Source organism: Oncorhynchus tshawytscha, linkage group LG20, assembly GCF_018296145.1.
Source record: "Oncorhynchus tshawytscha isolate Ot180627B linkage group LG20, Otsh_v2.0, whole genome shotgun sequence".
NCBI lineage: Eukaryota > Metazoa > Chordata > Actinopteri > Salmoniformes > Salmonidae > Oncorhynchus > Oncorhynchus tshawytscha.
This window is the reverse complement of record NC_056448.1, coordinates 6902873-6924679: the sequence shown is the minus strand read 5'-3', so window position 1 is coordinate 6924679 and position 21807 is coordinate 6902873. Positions and strand designations below refer to the sequence as shown.

The 21807-nt window shown below is 43.3% G+C and overlaps 1 protein-coding gene across 1 annotated transcript in view; it reads right to left on the bottom strand.

Annotated features, from left to right (window-relative positions):
* The window catches only part of LOC112219619 (lysosome membrane protein 2), a 59665-nt gene that overhangs the window by 11288 nt on the left and 26570 nt on the right, over nt 1–21807 (bottom strand). The window contains 3 exon segments of the mRNA XM_024381028.2: nt 14531–14709; nt 20597–20648; nt 20651–20715. Coding sequence (XP_024236796.2) covers nt 14531–14709; nt 20597–20648; nt 20651–20715 — 296 coding nt within the window.

Below are 21807 nucleotides of genomic sequence, written 5' to 3'. Positions count from 1 at the left end.
GTCAGTAAGCAGTTACACCGGCGTGCTCCAGTGGCAATACATTTGTAAAACCAAAAGCTTACCTTAACTTAGAAGAGTTCCAGTGTTGTGTTGGATAGTCATAGCCAGCTAGCTAACATAGCAACCCTCTGTTTGAGCAGGGTGTTTCAGTAGGCGTAACTAGCTAGCTGCATTTTCTAGCTAAGTAAGTGAAACTGAAAAAAATGACACTCTCTCTCTCTCTATTTCTCTCCTGTTTCTCCTTCATTTAGGAAAAAATGCATTTGTTCAAAACTGTTCAACTATTTTCTACTATTCACCACATTTTATGCACTGCAGTACTAGCTAGCTGTAGCTTAAGCTTTCAGCACTACATTAATTATTCTTTGAACCATGTCAGTTCATGCTGCAAGAGCTCTGATAGGTTGGAGGACATCCTCCGGAAGTTGTCATAATTACTGTGTAAGTCTATGGAAGGAGGTGAGAACCATGAGCCTCCTAGGTTTTGTATTGAAGTCAATGTACTCAAAGGAGGACGGAAGCTAGCTGTCCTCCGGCTACACCTTGGTGCTACCCTACAGAGTGCTATTGAGGCTACTTTAGACCTTCTTTGCAAAATAGTGTGCTTTAATAAATTATTTGGTGACTTGACTGTATTTGGTATAGTTTATCTAAAAATGATAAATGTTTCAAAATATAAAAAAATCTGAAATTCACTGAGGAGGATGGTCCTCCCCTTCCTGCTCTGAAACTCTGATGACGAGAAAAGGGAGAGGCTGTTCAAGCTCAGTGAGGAAGTAATCAAATGCGATTGGATCCTCTTGTTTGCAATATATTAGTGGAATATGTCAAATGTGAATGGGCAGCAAAAGAAACAAACCCTTTAGATGCAGCTAATACTAGATCAACACACAGATGGCTCAGGATTCACAAGACCAATAAAACCACATCCTGAACAGTGTAGTTGTCACGACTTCTGCCGAAGTCGTTGTCTCTCCTTGTTCGGGCGGTGCTCGGCGGTCGACGTCACCGGTCTTCTAGCCATCATTGATCCATTTCTCATTTTCCATTGGTTTTGTCTTGTCTTCCCACACACCTGTTTTCAATCCCACTCATTACCTGTTGTGTATTTAACCCTCTGTTTCCCCTCATGTCTTTGTCAGAGATTGTTTTATTGTCAGTGTAGTTTTAGGTTGTATAGGTGCGCGTGGCGTCCTCGTACCCATGTTTGTTTATGTCTGTACATTTTTGTGTTATGGAGCATGTTACGTGGTCAATTATTAAAAGACTCCATTTACACTCCATTTTGACTCTCCTGCGCCTGACTTCCCTGCCACCTATACACACGACGCTGACAGAATCTCTGACCAAATTATGAAGTCAGTAGGAGAAGACACATCGCTCATGGAGGTGGAGGAATGCGTCATGGAACAAGCGGAGGCGATTGACTGTCTGAGCGCTGCCTTGGATCGCATTGTCCAGAATATGGACCACTAGGGAGAGACGGAGTTTCTCCAGCGCCTCCACCACCACAACCGGGATCTCCCTTGAACGCTTTTTCCCCTCCTGAACCTCAGAAGATCCATTTATCCCTACCCACGGGATACAACGGAGATACTGCCGGCTGCCAGGGTTTCCTTCTTAAGCTGAACTTGTATCTGGCCACGGTCTCCCCAGTACCACCAGTGAGAAGTGTTGCGCCCTCGTCTCATGCCTCACCGGGAAAGCCCTGGAGTGGGCCAGCGCTGTGTGTAGAGAGGAGGATGCGGCGTTGGACCATTTTGAGGAGTTCACCCGCCATTTCAGGATAGTATTCGACCACCCACCCGAAGGCAGAGCGGCGGGTGAGCGCCTCTATCATCTGAGGCAGGAGACAGGGAGTGCACAGGAGTTTGCTCTGGAGTTTAGGACCCTGGCTGCCGGCGCTGGATGGAGCGACAGGGCCCTGATCGACCATTACCGTTGTAGTCTACGCGAGGACGTCCGTCGGGAGCTGGCCTGTAGAGACACCACCCTCACCTTTGACCAGCTGGTGGACATGTCCATCAGGCTGGACAACATGCTGGCTACTCGTGGACGTCTAGATCGGGTTCTGGTTGTTCCATCCTCCCGCACCCTCTCTCCCGAACCTATGGAATTGGGAGGGATGGTGCAGAGGGAGACTGGAGGGGGTTCCCGCTCACACTGCTGGTCGGTGCCGGGTTGGTTCCTCTGGGAATAGAGAAGGCAGGGCACTCTGGCATCACCCCAGGTGAGTAGGCACCATTCTCATCCAGAGCCCTCTGTTGCAATAATGTTTGTCTCTGTCTCTTTTCCTGATTTTTCCCTGCATTCCCAGTATAAGGCGCTAGTAGATTCAGGCGCGGCTGGGAATTTCATTAATAAAAGTTTAGCTCATAGTTTAGGGATCGCTATTGTTTCTGTGGATATGCCTTTCCCCGAATATGCCGATTTGGCTCTCGCCTTCTGTAAAAAAGTAGGTGACTCAATTACCACCCTATCGACGGAGGGATTGTGCGATAGATTGGTTGCCTGTTGGAGCATGATCTATATGTCAAGGCTGAGAAATGCCTGTTCTTCCAACAATCCATCTCCTTCCTAGGGCATCGGATTTCCACTTCAGGAGTGGATATGGAGAGCGACCGCATTGCAGCCGTGCGTAATTGGCCGACTCCAACCACTGTAATGGAGGTGCAACGTTTTTTAGGGTTTGCCAATTACTACCAGAGGTTTATCCAGGGTTTTGGTCAGGTGGCTGCTCCCATTACCTCACTGCTAAAGGGGGGCCTGGTGCGCTTGCAGTGGTCGGCTGAGGCGAACAGGGCTTTTGGACACCTGAAGACTCTGTTTACCTCGGGGCCTGTGTTGGCTCATCCGGATCCCTCTTTGCCATTCATAGTGGAGGTGGACGCATCCGAAGCTGGGATAGGAGCAGTGCTCTCTCAGCGTTCGGGTACGCCACTGAAGCTTCGCCCCTGTGCTTTCTTTTCGAAGAAGCTCAGCCCGGCGGAGCGAAACTATGATGTGGGGGACCGGGAGATGTTAGCTGTCGTAAATGCCTTGAAGGCATGGAGGCATTGGCTTGAGGGGGCTATACACCCTTTTCTCATCTGGACTGACCACCTCAATCTGGAGTACATCCGGCGGGCGAAGAGACTGAATCCTTGCCAGGCAAGGTGGGCCATGTTTTTAACTCGTTTTGTGTTTACTCTCTTACAGACCAGGTTCCCAGAACGTTAAGGCAGACGCATTGTCTCGGCTGTATGACACAGAGGAGCGGTCCATGGATCCCACTCCCATACCCCCAGCTTCGTGTTTGGTGGCGCCAGTAGTGTGGGAGCTGGACGCGGACATTGAGCGGGCGTCACGTCCAGCTGGTCGTCTGTACGTTCCCTCTGCTGTCCGCGACCGATTGATCTATTGGGCTCACACGTTACCCTCCTCTGGTCATCCTGGGATAGGTTGGACGATACGCTGTCTTGATGGGAGGTACTGGTGGCCCACTTTAGCTAAGGACGTGAGGATTAATGTTTCCTCCAGCTCGGTGTGCGCCCAGTGCAAGGCTCCTAGACACCTGCCCAGAGGTAAGCTACAACCTCTACCCGTTCCTCAACGGCCGTGGTTGCATCTGTCGGTGGATTTTTTGACTGATCCTCCACCTGCACAGGGTTACATCACGATACTGGTCGTTGTGGATCAGTTTTCGAAGTCCTGTCGTCTCCTTCCTTTGCCCGGTCTCCCTACGTTCTTACAAACTGCAGAAGCCCTGTTTACACACGTTTTCCGGCACTATGGGGTGCCTGAGGATATAGTGTGTGATCGGGGTTCCCAGTTCACATCAAAGGTCTGGAAGGTGTTCATGGAACGTCTGGGGATCTCGGCAAGTCTTACCTCAGGTTTTCACCCGAGAGTAATGAGCAGGTGGAGAGAGTTAACCAGGATGTGGGTAGGTTTCTGCGGTCTTATTGCCGGGATCGGCCGGGGGAGTGGGCGAAGTTCGTGCCCAGGGCAGAGATGGCCCAGAACTCGCTACGTCACTCCTCCACTAACCTTACTCCTTTTCAATGTGTATTAGGGTATCAGCCGGTTCTGGCTCCGTGGCATCAGAGCCAGACCGAGGCTCCTGCGGTGGACAATTGGTTTTGGCGCGCTGAGGAAACCTGGGATGCAGCCCACGTCTACCTTCAGCGCGCCATAAGGCGCCAGAAAATTGGTGCAGTCCGTCGCCGCAGTGAGGCCCCGGTGTTCGCACCAGGGGACAGGGTCTGGCTCTCAACCCGAAACCTGCCCCTGCGCCTGCTCTGCCGGAAGCTGGGTCCGTGGTTTGTGGGGCCGTTTAAAGTCCTGAGGAGAGTGAACAAGGTATGTTATAGGTTACAACTGCCCACTAATTACCGTATCGAGACGTCGGGTGAGGGACCTTCAGTACCTCGTGGACTGGGAGGGGTACGGGCCGGAGGAGAGATGCTGGGTTCCGGTGGAGGACGTGGTAGATCCTTCCATGTTATCAGAATTCCACCGTCTCCATCCGGATCGCCCTGCACCTCGCCCTCCGTGTTGTCCCCCGAGGCCGGTGTCGACACGCTGCTGGATCCGCGCGTCAGGGGGGGGGTACTGTCACGACTTCTGCCGAAGTCGTTGCCTCTCCTTGTTCGGGCAGTGCTCGGCGGTCGACATCACCGGTCTTCTAGCCATCATTGATCGATTTTTCATTTTCCATTGGTTATGTCTTGTTTTCCCACACACCTGTTTTCAATCCCCCTCATTACCTGTTGTGTATGTAGTAACCCTCTGTTTCCCCTCATGTCTTTGTCAGAGATTGTTTTATTGTCAGTGTAGTTTTATGTTGTATAGGTGCGCGTGGGGTCCTCGTACCCATGTTTGTTTATGTCTGTACATTTTTGTGTTATGGAGCATGTTACGTGGTCAATTATTAAAAGACTCCATTTACACTCCATTTTGACTCTCCTGCGCCTGACTTCCCTGCCACCTATACACACGACGCTGACAGTAGTTCTCAGGGGGTAGGTGTTATGGGTGTAAGATGGCACAGTGTTGCCATCTGTTGGTAAATGTTCATTACTGCAACTCATGTGTTTTACCGGTGTGCTTGAGATACCCGGATGTATTGTGATGTGCTGAACAAGACTGGTTACTCGCATCAATGCCTCTGTCTCGTCACTAACATTCAAACAGCAGGGTCCTAAATATGCATCACTGTTATCATTCATCAGAGCAACAACAAAACAACAAGGTTTAAGACAAAACAGTAGTTGGCCTCTAACTTCCCAGCTTACTGAGGAGAGACCTCCCACTGGGCAGATACTGATTGAATAAACATTGTTTCCACATCATTTCAATGAAGGAGGCTTTGTCCTTGAAATACTGTTGTGATAGGATCTGTCCCTTTCCCTTCAGAGCACGGCTAGTCATTCTATAGGTTCTATAGTTGCCAAGGCAGCCTAGGCAGAGAATCATGTAAATTCTGTACATATGTAATCATTTTCATGTCAACCTTTTATTTCTCATTAGCTAAACGATTAGAATTACACATTCTGACGTCGGGTTGTTTTTCACCAACGGTGATCCAAGACGAGGATATACATGCAGAGTTGGCATTGGGACAACTTTTCCATTACTCAGGAGGATACTTCTGAAGTAAGGAGTGGGCTGTATTCTGTGGGGAGCGCAAACTTCATAGAGTCCCAATAAAGAAACTGCAGATGTCAGATATACCCTGATGACATCGAGCTGCCTGCTTGCCCTTGCACGTGCTGACCTGACCACCACCTCCGACCACCGCCTCCGCTGAGCATCTAGCTTCCTGATCTTCTCATGACCACGGCTGCCCATCTGGAGGCTTCAAGAAGCACTCGGACTTGATCCGACCATAAGCCGCTGCAGAGGGTACTGTATACGGCCCAGTACATCACTGGGACCAAGCTTCCTGCCATCCAGAACATATATACGAGGCGGTGTCAGAGGAAGGCCCCAAAAATTGTCAAAGACTCCAGCCACCCAAGTGACTGTTCTCTCTGCTAAGTATCGGTCCAAAACGCTCCTTAACAGCTTCTATCCCCAAGCCATAAGAATGCTGAACAATTAATCAAATTGCTAACTGGACTATTTGCATTGACCCCCCCCACACACTTTTGTTTTACACTGCTGCAACTCGCTGCTTATTATCTTATTATCTATCACTTTACCCCTACCTACAGTACATGTACTTATTACCTCAGTTACCTCGACTAACTTGTACCCCCGCACATTGACTCGGTACCAGTGCCCCCTGTATATAGCCTCATTATTGTTATTTTATTGTTTCTTTAAAAACGGTTTTACTTTAGTTGATTTTGTAAATAATTTCTTAACACTTATTTTCTTAACTGTATTGTTGTAAGTAAGCATTTCAAGGTAACCTGTTGTATTCGGCACGTGACAAATACGATTTGATTCATTCCATCCAACCTGTATACCCCAGACCCAGACTACAAAGACTTCAAAGACAACAAAAACAGCCTGGATCAAATGTGAGTAATCTTATTATGATACAGACTCATCACATCTCAGCTACAGGCACTAAACAATTTATCAGACTTGGCCTATTAGAGCTCTCAGTCCTAAACCTGCACTTAAACTGTAAATGATCTTATTGCTAACAGGCTCTCGAGTGGCGCAGCGGTCTACGGCACAACATCTCAGTGCTAGAGGCGTCACTACATACACTCTGGTTAGAAAACAAGCTGTATCACAACCAGCTGTGATTGGGAGTCCCATAGGGAGCTGCACAATTGGCCCAGTGTCGTCCAGGTTTGGCTGGTGTAGGATGTCATTGTAAATAAGAGTTTGTTCTTAACTTACTTGCCTAGTTAAATAAAGTTTTTTTTTAAGACGGATATTATGAGTTTATCTGAGACCTGATGAGTATGTGGTTCTAAATGAGTCATCTCCAATGGGAAATCTAATGAACCAGGAAGAGGTAGTGGGATAACCTTCATTCAAGAGCCCAGACTCTGTTTAAAACCTTTGCTGCTGCTGACTTTTCCTGCTTTGTGGTACTCACTCTGAACTATGCCATGCTTAAGGCAAAATAAGGCAAAATTTTACAGGCCACCTGGTCCTTATACTATGTTTTTGCCAGAATTTGCTGAATTCTTATCAAGCCTTGTAATCTTATATGACAAAATAGTAATTATAGGTGATTTTAATGTTCATGTGGACAATAACAGTGATGCCCTGGGAATAGCATTTTCCTCTCTTATAGAGTATGTCTTTGCTCAGAATGTATTGTGCCCACCCGCTGCCATAGCCATACGCTAGATCTAGCCCTATCCTATGGTATTGATATTTTAAATGTATCAGTCTCTCCTCAAAATCCTGTACTCTCAAACCATGTACTTAGAACTTTTTAAATTCAATTGATAGTCTGCCCTAGAGCTGAACCTGGATTTCATTTTAGCCGCCTTATAAATTCCTCCCAGAAATTATAGATTCTAGCATTAATACACAATAGCATTCCTCCAAGCTTGAAGTATGCTGGCTGGCATGGCAAGACAGACAGCATCACAAAGCAAGCAAGCCTTAGGGTATGCGCATGCGTCCTGCTCCTAAATTAATAGATGATAGCAAAAAGATTAGATTTCTCTTCAGCACTGTAGCAAGTCCCACATAGAAGCAGGCCCCAGCCTGCCTGAGCATTTTCTAGCCTCACCTGTAAGAGATTTTATGATTTTTTTAAATGAGAAAATTACTACAATTAGAGTTAAAATCTCAATGAAGTCATCTGATATGCCACAAACCCTACAGGAGTATGAGGAGATCACAGCTATTCTGGATCGTTTAACACCCCTGACTTGGTTGAACTCATTATGCACTCCAAGCCTTCCACCTGCCAACTTGACCCTATACCCACGAAGCTCGTCAAATAACTTCTCCCACTAATAATTGTAAACACATCTTTCCAAACTGGAATAGTCCCTGAATCTCTTAAATAGGCTGTAATTAGACCTCTTAAAAAAATAATATGGGGCGGCAGGGTAGCCTAGTGGTTAGAGCGTTGGACTAGTAACCGGAAGGTTGCAAGTTCAAACCCCCGAGCTGACAAGGTTGTTCTGCCCCTGAACAGGCAGTTAACCCACTGTTCCTAGGCCGTCATTGAAAATAAGAATTTGTTCTTAACTGACTTGCCTGGTTAAATAAAGGTAAAAAAAATAAATACAAAAATTTAAAAAATAGGCCTAAAAAACAATAGGCCAATAGGCCAAAAACAATCTCAAATCTCCATTTCCTTTCTTAGATACTAGAGAAATCAAATCAAATTTTACATGGTTAGCAGATGTTAATGCGAGTGTAGCGAAATGCTTGTGCTTCTAGTTCCGACAATGCAGTAATAACCAACGAGTAATCTAACCTAACAATTCCAAAACTACTACCTTATACACATAAGTGTAAAGGGATAAAGAATATGTAGATAAAGATATATGAATGAGTGATGGTACAGAACGGCAGAGGCAAGATGCAGTAGATGGTATCGAGTACAGGATATACATATGAGATGAGTAATCTAGGGTATGTAAACAAAGTGGCATAGTTTAAAGTGGCTAGTGATACATGTATTACATAAAGATGCAGTAGATGGTATAGAGTACAGTATATACATGAACATATGAGATGAGTAATGCAGGGTATGTAAACATTATATTAAGTAGCATTGCTTAAAGTGGCTAGTGATATATTTTTACATCAATTTCCATCAATTTCCATTATTAAAGTGGCTGGAGTTGAGTCAGTGTGTTGGCAGCAGCCACTCAATGTTAGTGGTGGCTGTTTAACAGTCTGATGACCTTGAGATAGAAGCTGTTTTTCAGTCTTTCAGTCCATGCTTTGATGCACCTGTACTGACCTCGCCTTCTGGAGGATAGCAGGGTGAACAGGCAGTGGCTCGGGTAGTTGATGTCCTTGATGATCTTTATGGCCTTCCTGTGACATCTGGTGGTGTAGGTGTCCTGGAGGGCAGGTAGTTTTCCCCCAGGGATGCGTTGTGCAGACCTCACTACCCTCTGGAGAGCCTTACGGTTGTGGGCGGAGCAGTTGCCGTACCAGGCGGTGATACAGCCCGACAGGATGCTCCCGATTGTGCATCTGTAGAAGTTTGTGAGTGCTTTTGGTGACAAGCCGAAAAGCATCCTGAGGTTGAAGAGGCGCTGCTGCGCCTTCTTCACGACGCTGTCTGTGTGGGTAGACCAATTCAGTTTGTCCGTGATGTGTACGCCAAGGAACTTAAAACTTACTACCCTCTCCACTACTGTCCCGTAGATGTGGATAGGGGGGTGCTCCCTCTGATGTTTCCTGAAGTCCACAATCATCTCCTTTGTTTTGTTGACGTTGAGTGTGAGGTTATTTTCCTGACACCACACTCAGAGGGCCCTCACCTCCTCCCTGTAGGCCGTCTCGTCGTTGTTGGTAATCAAGCCACTGTAGTGTCTTCTGCAAACTTGATGATTGAGTTGGAGGGGTGCATGGCCACGCAGTCGTGGGTGAACTAGGAGTACAGGAGAGGGCTCAGAACGCACCCTTGTGGGGCCCCAGTTTTGAGGATCAGCGGGGTGGAGATGTTGTTACCTACCCTCACCACCTGGGGGTGGCCCGTCAGGAAGTCCAGTACCCAGTTGCACAGGGCGGAGTCGAGACCCAGGATCTCGAGCTTGATGACGAGTTTGGAGGGTAGTACGGTGTTAAATGCTGAGCTGTAGTCAATGAACAGCATTCTCACATAGGTATTCCTCTTGTCCAGATGGGTTAGGGCAGTGTGCAGTGTGGTTGTGATTGTGTTGTCTGTGGACCTATTTGGGCGGTAAGCAAATTGGAGTGGGTCTAGGGTGTCAGGTAGGGTGGAGGTGATATGGTCCTTGACGTGTCTCTCAAAGCACTTCATGATGACGGAAGTGAGTGCTACGAGGCGGTAGTCGTTTAGCTCAGTTACCTTAGCTTTCTTGGGAACAGGGACAATGGTGGCCCTTTTGAAGCATCTGGGAACAGCAGACTGGGATAAGGATTGATTGAATATGTCCTTAAACACACCAGCCAGCTGGTCTGCGCATGCTCTGGGGAAGCGGCTGGGGATACCGTCTGGGCCTGCAGCCTTGTGAGGGTTAACACGTTTAAATGTTTTACTCACATCGGCTGCAGTGAAGGATAGTCCGTAGGTTTTGGTAGCGGGCCGTGTCAGTGTCACTGTATTGTCCTCAAAGCGGGCAAAAAAGTTATTTAGTCTGTCTGGGAGCAAGACATCCTGGTCCGCGACGGGGCTGGTTTTCTTTTTGTAATCCGTGATTGACTGTCGACCCTGCCACATACCTCTTGTGTCTGAGCTGTTGAATTGCGACTCTACTTTGTATCTATACGGACGCTTAGCTTGTTTGATTGCCTTGCGGAGGGAATAGCTACACTGTTTGTATTCTGTCATGTTTCAGGTCACCTTGCACTGGTTAAAAGCAGTGGTTTGCGCTTTCAGTTTCATGCGAATGCTACCATCAATCCACGGTTTCTGGTTTGGGAATGTTTTAATCATTGCTATGGCTACGACTTCGTCAATGCACTTTCTAATGAACTCGCTCACCGAATCAGCGTATTCATCAATGTTGTTGTTTGACGTAATGCGGAACATATCCCAATCCACGTGATCGAAGCAGTCTTGAAGCGTGGAATCAGATTGGTCGGACCAGCGATGAACAGACCTGAGCGCGGGAGCTTCTTGTTTTAGTTTCTGTCTATAGGCTGGAAGCAACAAAATGGAGTCGTGGTCAGCTTTTCCGAAAGGAGGGCGGGGGAGGGCCTATATATGGCCCCCTTATGCGTCGCAGAAGTTATAATAGCAATGATCCAGGGTTTTACCAGCTCTGGTAGCACAATAGATATACTGATACAGTTTAGGGAGTCTTGTTTTCAGATTAGCCTTGTTAAAATCCCCAGCTACAACGAATGCAGCCTCAGGATATGTGGATTCCAGATTGCATAGAGTCAAATAAAGTTAGTTCAGGGCCATCGATGTGTCTGCTTGGGGGGGAATATATACGGCTGTGATTTTAATTGAAGAGAATTCACATCACTCCAGTTACTCTGTGACGCATCAGTCTGATTTTCGATTTTAAGGATCTTACTCCTAACTTTTAAGGCACTGCATGCCCCTTCTTATCTGACAGACATGCTTGTTCCTTACAATCCAGTGAGGGCGCACCGCTCCCGGTTCCTAGATGCAAAACCAAGGCGGGGGCGGAACATTCTCTATTAAAATACATAAGTTGTGGAACAGCTTGCCCTGTCAGGTAAGAGGGGCAAACACCATTGAGGTTTTTAAACCACTATTAAAAACACACATCTTGAGCCGGATTTTAATAATAGATATTTTTGCTTTCTATGTTCTTCTATTATTGCTTTAATGCAAAGTGTGTTGCAATTCTAAATGCACTTTTAATTTTTTATTTGATTTGAGTTTGAGTGAGTGGTGGTGTGACTAAAATGCTAGCCACGGTCACCTGAGAGAGTGGGCATTAGCATGGCAAGCAAAAGACTTCATAACACAAGAGCTTTGTCCCAAATAGTGCACTTTTGACCACAGCCCACGGTGTCATTTTGGAGCATATACAGTTGAAGTCGTAAGTTTACATAGCCAAATACAAATACACCCCCACATCAAGCTCGAGACCCTGGGTCTCGACCCCACCCTGTGCAATCAGTTTTTCACAATTCCTGACATTTAATCCTAGTAAAAAGTCCCTGTCTTAGGTCAGTTAGGATCACCACTTTATTTTAAGAATGTGAAATGTCAGAATAACAGTAAAGAGAATTATTATTTTTCAGATAATATTTCTTTACATACACTCAATTCGTATTTGGTAGCATTGCCTTTAAATTGTTTCAATTGTTTAACTTGGGTCAAATATTTCGGGTAGCCTTCCACAAGCTTCCCACAATAGGTTTTTGGCCCATTCCTCCTGACAGAGCGGGTGTAACTGAGTTAGGTTTGTAGGCCTCCTTGCTTGCACACACTTTTCCAGTTCTGCCCACAAATTATCTATTGGATTGAGGTCAGGGCTTTGTGATGGCCACTCCAATATCTTGACTTTGTTGTCCTTTAGCCATTTTGCCACAACTTTGGAAGTATGCTTGGGGTCATTGTCCATTTGGAAGACCCACTTGCGACCAAGCTTTAACTTCCTGACTGATATCTTGAGATGTTGCTACAAAATATCCACATAATTTTCCACCCACATAATTTTCAACCCTCATGATGCCATCTATTTTGTGAAGTGCACCAGTCCCTCCTGCAGCAAAGCACCCCCACAACATGAATGCTGCCACCCCCGTGCTTCACTGTTGGGATGGTGTTCTTCGGCTTGCAAGCGTCCTCATTTTTCCTCCAAACATGACGAGGGTCATTATGGCCAAACAGTTATATTTTTGTTTCATCAGACCAGAGGACATGTCCCCATGTGCAGTTGCAAAATGTGGCGGTTTATGGCAGTTTTGGAGCAGTGGCTTCTTCATTGCTGAGCGGCCTTTCAGGTTATGTCGATATAGGTCACGTTTTACTGTGGATATAGATACTTTTGTACCTGTTTCCTCCAGCATCTTCACAAGGACCTTTGCTGTTGTTCTGGGATTGATTTCTACTTTTCGCACCAAAGTACGTTCATCTCTAGGAGACAGAACGTGTCTCCTTCCTGAGCGGTATGACAGCTGCGTGGTCCCATGGTGTTTATACCTGCGTACTATTGTTTGTACAGATGAACGTGGTACCTTCAGGCATTTGGAAATTACTCCCAAACATGAACCAGACTTGTGGAGGTTTCCAATTTCTTTTCTGATGTCTTGGCTGGTTTCTTTTGATCTTCCCATGATGTCAAGCAAAGAGGCACTGAGTTTGAAGGTAGGCCTTGAAATGCATCCACAGGCACACCTCCAATTGACTCAAATGATGTCAATTAGCATATCAGAAGCTTCTAAAGCCATGACATCATTTTCGGGAATTTTCCAAGCTGTTTAAAGACACAGTCAACTTAGTGTATGTAAACTTCTGACCCACTGGAATTGTGATACAGTGAATTATAAGTGAAATAATCTGTCTGTAAACAATTGTTGGAAAAATTCCTTGTGTCATGCACAAAGTAGATGTCCTAACCGACTTGCCAAAACTATAGTTGGTTAAAACTTCTTCAGGATCGGTGGGTCCCCCATGGGACGGTTGAGCTAACGTAGGCTAATGCAGTTAGCATGAGGTGGTCAGTAACAAGAACATTTTCCAGGACATAGACATATCTGATATTGGCAGAAAGTTTAAAATCTTGTTAATCTATCTGCACTGTGCAATTTACGGTAGATATTACAGCGAACTAATACCATGCTATTGTTTGAGGAGAGTGCACAGTTTTGAACTTGAAAAGTTATTAATAAACAAATTAGGCACATTTGGGCAGTCGTGACAATTTTTTTTTAACATAAATGCTGCATACACTGCTGCCATCAAGTGGCCAAAATGTAAATTGTGCCTGGGCTTGAGTAATACATTATAGCCTTTCAAAGATGTATTTCTTTGTATTATCTTTTACCAGACCTAATGTGTTCTGTTACATTCCTTTCACATTTCCACAAACTTTAAAGTGTTTCCTTTGAAAAAAGGGGCAGAAGAAGTTTTAACCAACAGCGCAGTTCAAGAAGAGTGAAGAAAATATTTACATAATAAACTAAAGTAAAAAATAATAAAAAAGTAACACAATAACATAACTGGTCCTAGACTTGGCGCTCAGTCTATTATATAGGTCCTGGATTGCAGGAATCTTGGCCCCAGTGAAGTACTGGGCCATAAGCACTACCCTCTGTCGTGCGTTTATTTTTTATATTTTTTTACCTTTATTTAACTAGGCAAGTCAGTTAAGAGCAAATTCTTATTTTCAATGATGGCCTAGGAACAGTGGGTTAACTGCCTGTTCAGGGGCAGAATGACAGATTTGTACCTTCTCAGCTCGGGGATTTGAACTTGCAACCTTCCAGTTATTAGTCCAACGCTCTAACCACTAGGCTACCCTGCCGCCCCTGCCTCGTTACAGTCAGATGCCAAGCAGTTGCCATACCAGGCGGTGATGCAACCGATCAGGATGCTCTCGATGGTGCAGCTGTATCATATGGTGTGTGTGTGTGTGTGTATGTCTCTGTGTGTCTGTGTGTGTGTGTGTGTGTGTGTGTGTGTGTGTGTGTGTGTGTGTGTGTGTGTGTGTGTGTGTGTGTGTGTGTGTGTGTGTGTGTGTGTGTGTGTGTGTGTGTGTGTGTGTGTGTGTGTGTGTGTGTGTGTGTGTGTGTGTGTGTGTGTGTGTGTGTGTGTGTGTGTGTGCGCGTGCGTGCATGTAAGTGTGTCTGTGTTCTGGGGTGTGTTTATCTCAAATTGTTCTCTGAACACACCTGATTGAAATGGAATAGGGCCTACTACACCGATCTGAAATACAGAGAGAGAGGAGAGGTGGAGAGGAGGTGGAGGTAGAGAGCTGGAGCTAACTACCTTTTTTACACACGCTGACTTTGAGTACTCCACTACCCAGGCACTCTTTTGGGGAGACACAGAAGCCTTCGTTGGCTGGGTTCTCCTCCTTGCTGGCCAGCACGTCACGAGGAGGGGTGAAACGATATGCTGGGAGTCCCTTCACCTCCACATCCTTCTCAAACTCCATGAAGATGGACCTGAGGATCACAACATAAAAGTACTGTCTAACAGGGTGTCATATTGACACCATGTCTCTTTTTCAAATGAGACCTGCACAATAAAAAACACACACATCAATATAAAACACAATAAAATACTAAATTACAAACATGATTATGAAAAACAAGCACAATATTCACTTAGAGCATTCCCCACTAATGTTTAAAATTAATACAGCTCATAATATCTGCGGAACTATCTCGCTCACATTTGGACTGATATGAATGCATGGAGCCACACCAACAGTAAGGGTGGTCTTTTAATTAAATTAAGTGTTGCATTCCCCCTAGTTAGTGAAAAGGGTTAAATTTAGCTAGTGAACTGCACTGCACTAGACAATAAGATAATGGTGTAGGCACCATACTGTAAACATGGCCATAGATTCTGTGGTGTTTAGAAAAGATGAATGCCAACACAGTCTGAGCCAAGGCTGGAAGGATACTGTAAGCAGACCTGGGATCAAATAGTATTCGAAATCTTTCAAATCCTTTGAAAGTTTGTTCTAAGTTACTTGGAGGCGATTGTGACGATTCTATTGGTTCCATTATGCTAGGCAAGATGAAACAAGCCCAGCTAAAGAATCTGAAATGATTACAAATAGTACTTGAACCCAGGTCTGACTGTCAGGCCTTCAGGTAGGCCACCTGCAACAACGCTCTTTATTGTCTGAGACATGAGCTCATCTTTCAGAAAGCTGTGTAATGGTGAACATGTGTTGAACTTCACTTGCTTCTACCCACACACCCTCCAATTTACATGCATAGGTTAGTCAAGTGGTCACAGGTCATGTCACTCACAACAAGTCACCCACAGGGGAAATTACTTCTGGAGATTCCTGGGGTATTGGTACCGAGGTTTCTGATCAATTTCAATTAAGTTAACTCAGGGCATAAACTGACATTCTAAACGTAATTGACCAAAACCCTAATGCTAACTCCAGATGATCTTTAAGTTTAACTAATCTTGAAATCCACAACTAGATCTTTACCTTTATATTTATATATTTATTTTTCATGAGAGATTAACATTCTTCCAATGTGGAATTAAACAGAAATTCCAAATGGAATTGACCCCAAAACTGGTACATCCAGTTGACTTGATCCTTCGGTCATTGCCAAAGGACATTTTGCCGATGTGGGACATAGTGCATCAGCTCTCCCCTAATTCTTAAAACAATGTGTGTAAAAAGGACTTATCATTGTCATAAACCTTTGGGTTACTGATTATGATATTAGTTTAGTGAATGCTAATGAAATTGAATTATTTTTCCAGCATAAAGGGGGTAGTCATTTTATCTCTTTGAAATGTTTCACAGGGCTATGGTCTTGGGGAGAGCGGTGTGTGAGATTGAAACCGTAAACTACCAAATTAAATAAGGCCTGGCCTTTATTGTTTGTTTTTACCTTAAGGTTTGCATATACCCATACACAACACACTTGTTATGACTATTTGTTGGTGTTTTAAAATACTATGTTTGATTTATTGTGAGTGTGCTTTTTCATTTGGGTTTAGTGAGTTTTCCGTTTGTCTTTGTGCCAAGGTATCAACCTCTCTGGGATATGTGGGACGCTAGACAAAAGCCAGTGAAAATGCAGAGTGCCAAATTCAAATAAATTACTATAAAAATCTAACTTTCATGAAATCACACATGCAAGATAGCAAATTAAAGCTACACTTGTTGTGAATCCAGCCAACATGTCAGATTTCAAAAAGGATTTTCGGCGAAAGCAAACGATGCTATTATCTGAGGATAGCACCTCCGTGAACAAAGAGAGAGAAGCATATTTCAACCCTGCAGGCGCGACACAAAACGCAGAAATAAAAATATAATCCATGCCTTACCTTTGACGAGCCTCTTTTGTTGGCACTCCAATATGTCCCATAAACATCACAAATGGTCCTTTTGTTCGATTAATTCCATCGATATATATCCAAAATGTCTATTTATTTGGCGCGTTTGATCCAGAAAAACACAGATTCCAACTTGCGCAACGTGACTACAAAATATCTCAAAAGTTACCTGTAAACTTTGCCAAAACATTTCAAACTACTTTTGTAATACAACTTAAGGTATTTTTTAACATCAATAATCAATAAAATTGAAGATGGGATGATCTGTGTTCAAATCAGGAGAAAAACAAACTGTAGCTAGCTTTCTGGTCATGCGCAACTATCTAACAGAACACTTCAAGTTACCCTCGTTCTGGATGGCCGTATTTCTTCATTACACAAAGGAAAAACCTCAACCAATTTCTAAAGACTGTTGACATCCAGTGGAAGTGGTAGGAACTGCAATAAGTTCACTTAGAAATCTGGATTCCCAATGAAACCTCATTGAAAAGAGAGTGACCTAAAAAAAAAAATCTGAATGGTTTGTCCTCTGGGTTTCGCCTATTAAATAAGTTCTGTTATACTCACAGACATGATTCAAACAGTTTTAGAAACGTCAGAGTGTTTTCTATCCAAATCTACTAATAATATGCATCTCTTATCTTCTGGGGATGAGTAGCAGGCAGTTGAATTTGGGAATGCTTTTCATCCAAAATTCCCAATGCTGCCCCCTATCCTAGATAAGTTTTTAAAGGGACACACATACATGGATTTTTCTGAAGTTATTATTTTCTGAGTTTTAATTGAACATATGAATTCTTTTGATAAGACAAGTACTGAAAACTTACTGGAACCCTAGGATACGAAATGTTTGACTGTTTTTTATTAATTAGTCTAATATAGTAAGAAACACTTATTTGAAGGGTTTGTATGACCTCTGACCTCTGTCCTGACTTTCCTGTGTGGTTTGATCACCCTCAATGGAAAGCCATTTGGATAATGAATTTAAGGTAATTTGTAATACTGTGATTTGAAGGTAATTTGTAATATTGATAATTATGATGAAGTTTATAGTTATAGCCGTATTTGTGATTTGGACCAATGTGAAGAAGGATAGGGCGTTGCCTTTGACTAATGGTAGGCTGTCTTAAGTCTATTTTACTATGACCGTATGGGTACAATTATTTTTCTTCATGGAGATATTAAGGGTAGTGATGCTAATATTTGAATATATATATATATATATATTTTTTTTTACACATTACTCACATTGGTAGTCATGTGTCAAAATTATGGGGGAGGTACTAGTCCTCCTGAGGTTTTAGATTGAAGTTTACACACCTTGAGTGATACAGTTGAAGTCGGAAGTTTACATACACCTTAGCCAAATACATTTAAACTCAGTTTTTCACAATTCCTGACATTTAATCCTAGCAGAAATTCCCTGTTTTAGGTCAGGTAGGATCACCTCTTTATTTTAAAAATGTGAAATGTCAGAATAATAGTAGAGAGAATGATTTTATTACTTTCATCACATTCCCAGTGGGTCAGAGATTACATACACTCAATTAGTATTTGGTAACAATTGTTTAAGTGCTGTACAGAAACCCAGCCTAAAACCCCAAACAGCAAGCAATGCAGGTGTAGAAGCAAGGTGGCTAGGAAAAACTCCCTAGAAAGGCCAAAACCTAGGAAGAAACCTAGAGCGGAACCAGGCTATGAGGGGTGGCCAGTCCTCTTCTGGCTTTTCCGGGTGGAGATTATAACAGAACATGGCCAAGATGTTCAAATGTTCATAAATGACCAGCATGGTCAAATAATAGTAATCACAGTAGTTGTCGAGGGTGCAGCAAGTCAGCACCTCAGGAGTAAATGTCAGTTGGCATTTCATAGCCGATCGTTAAGAGTATCTCTACCGCTCCTGCTGTCTCTAGAGAGTTGAAAACAGCACCCAATCTAAGCTGTTTTTTCTCTCAGGAGTGTGACAGGAGTCCATGTGGTGGGGAGAAATCTGTTCCAAACTTCTCTTATGTCGCTGGTATACTGGTTGACAAATGGACAAGACATAATGGGTGGTAAAGGTGGTGGTGGCTCAGGTGAGACATTGAAATTGGAACATTATCATGGGCCATCCACTCTACACACTGCTAAAATGATAGTCATTTAGATTAAGAATATATTAGGACACTGATGTGTAATTATAATCATGATAAGAAAGTTAATACTAGAATTATAGGATAATTATACTGTATGTTAATATAAATGTACATTCTGCCAATGTCGATGTGTGTTAAATTGAGGATTTTAAGTGATTGGTCCTATCACTGAGCAATGTCATTCTACATTTTGGTTGGATAATGAATTGGGTTCTAATTATGATTTGATTTGGTAACTGAATGATTTTTAAAACTGAAGGATTGATTTGAGTTTAATATGATAATAACTATATGAGTGAAGCAATTAATGTATTATGGATTGATTGTTTTGATTGCTGTTGTGAGCTAAAGATGCTGACACTATTCTCAGCATGCCCTGGTGAATGGAAAGGGTGAACTCTGATCCGGAGAGTGAAACTGATCCTAATATTTTTTTATCTATGGGTATTGCCTTATAAATAGTGGAATCATGATGCTTGTCTTGGGTCATGTTCATTAGGCACCAACGTAATACATTTGACTTAAATCAGAAGCCACTACCTGGATTTGTCCAACAAGATTGTAGCTTCTGGGATGGAAATAGTTATTTCCACCTTGCTGATCCATTAGAGTCTGATAGAAAACAAAAGCTTATTTTATTAAACTCCATTGTTGCATGCACTGCATTATGCATTAAATATTAGATTTTCACTGTCTATGAAGATATAGCCTTAAATCATATAAACTGCAAGCAGGTGTCTGTGTATCAGGACCTCACCAGACACATTGTGTTGGAGGTTGAAATGGGAGACAGTGCTAAGTTTCTTTGGAGGAGGCTGAGCCAGTGCTATAGCAGCCTGTCACATGCAGGAATACATGCAATTAATTATTGCTTTTATGCTTCTTGTTTTATGAAGAATGTATGCATTTTCTACAAGTGAATACATTTTCTTAAATCTTGTAATTTTCTTTTAAATTGAGAGGACTCTCCACATTGGGGAATGTGAGATAAATTACAAGATTATGTTATATTACTGTTATTGCATCAAATAGTTGTTTTATGCCACAGAATAAGGGGTTATTAAAACACTCATCTGTGTGTGTTCTACTGAGGATGGGCCTCTGGAAGATTTAACAATGACAGAAGATTTACGATGGATTTGTGATAAACCTAACAAGCCAACATTCCATAGCATGATTAGTGTCTGTGCGCCTGACTGGAAGGTACCAGGGAGAGATGGCTCGGGGCCAGACCCTGGTCTCTACACAATGATAACAGTTTTTACAGCAGATACAGTCTTTGTATCTTTCATACAAATCTTAACCTTGTGACCCATTCCATACATCTGTTGTTTGTCATGCAGACTGAAGGAGGTGTATTTTGGCTATAAAAGACCTTTGTACCTTTGTCTCGGGCTCTCAATGAATCATCTGAGGGTGATTCGTCGACCAGCTATCATTATCATAGCTCACTCAATCTACTCACTTTATATGTGTGTGTTGTATTGACCCTTATTAATAAGAGAATAAAGATTTTGTTTAAGTATAACTCCGAATTGTGTGATAAGTTTGTCTCTCCTCATTTGATAGTAAAGAAACTACCACAAAAGTCACACATGAGACCACAGGCCATCGCTCAAATGAGCAACATCGCTTCTGAACTTACAATTTTCTTGTGGGATCCATTTACCAAAGTAAAACTGTATATATTCAACACTGACCTTTGACATACTGTTTAGCAGAGTTGGGGTCATTTCATTTTCCTAATTTAAAAGCAATACTTCCTGACTTGACTTGAAATGGATTTGACCCCACCCTGTCAAAATGTGTGCATTTTAGTGACCTCTGACATACAGTTTAGTGAGACATCTGATCTGTAAGATTCTGTATTGTAGCCTACCTGCACAGGTCAGGACTGAAGATGTACAGTCTCTCCTTCTTGGACAGCAGGGGTGGAAGGCACTGCCATCTGTACCGTTGATCATGTTACTCTGCTCAGATGTCCACAGACTCAGTTTGCTGAAACACAAAATGTATTTCTAAATGTAACTTGAAGAAAAAATATACATGTACATCTTTATAATACCTATTAAATACAAATCGCCATCTAGGCCAATGCTTGATTGTTTAGGCTTGTGTGACTTATCAGTCAACATATTTTTTTATTTTTTATTTTATTTTACCTTTATTTTACTAGGCAAGTCAGTTAAGAACAAATTCTTATTTTCAATGACGGCCTAGGAACAGTGGGTTAACTGCCTGTTCAGGGGCAGAACGACAGATTTGTACCTTGTCAGCTCGGGGATTTGAACTTGCAACCTTTCGGTTACTAGTCCAACGCTCTAACCACTAGGCTACCCTGCCGCCCATCAAAGAAAGCTAATCAACATTTGTGCTTTATCTAATCAAAGGGGGAAGGAAAGGGTGCTGCATGATACATACTGGTAGGTCTGTTATTACATTAGAAGAAAGCTAACAGGAAGCCTTCATTGAGACCTTTCCAACTGGGCTAAGTACTAGGATGTGTCAAGCACACAGCACTGTGCTCTGGGTTCTGGCCCCTGGCCCTCTGGGGAGTCTCTATTTCTGGTGCTGCAGTCTGCATTCCAAATGGCCATAGGGGCTCTGATCAAAAGTAGTGCACTACATAGGGAACATTGTGCCATTTGGGTCATAACCCTGTCTTCTGTTACTATCTGGCAGTATGAAGAAGTTCTTAGGAAACAGATGGACTGTTCTGTTCCAGTCCTTTACACTTACTCAATGATGGGTTTCATATCATTAGAATAAAGATATAAATCTTGGACAGAATGTCCAGTGTGTGTTCAGGGAAGATGATGTGCAGTATGTATTGTAGGAGGCAGTTACAACACAGCATCTTTTGGAGTGCTGTACATTTATTTCTCTAAAGAATTGACTAATGAGGATCCAGCAGTCAACTTTTGAGAATGATTTTTGAAGGATGGTCTGTTGATTTACAAATTGCTTTATTGATTTTTAATGCACTGTTCGGCATGGCACCCGAAAACATGTCATGATCTTCTGTCACTGGTCGTTTAGTTGTTTCAAAGATCAGAACCAAAACTTTTGGTGAGGCTGCCTTAATTATGG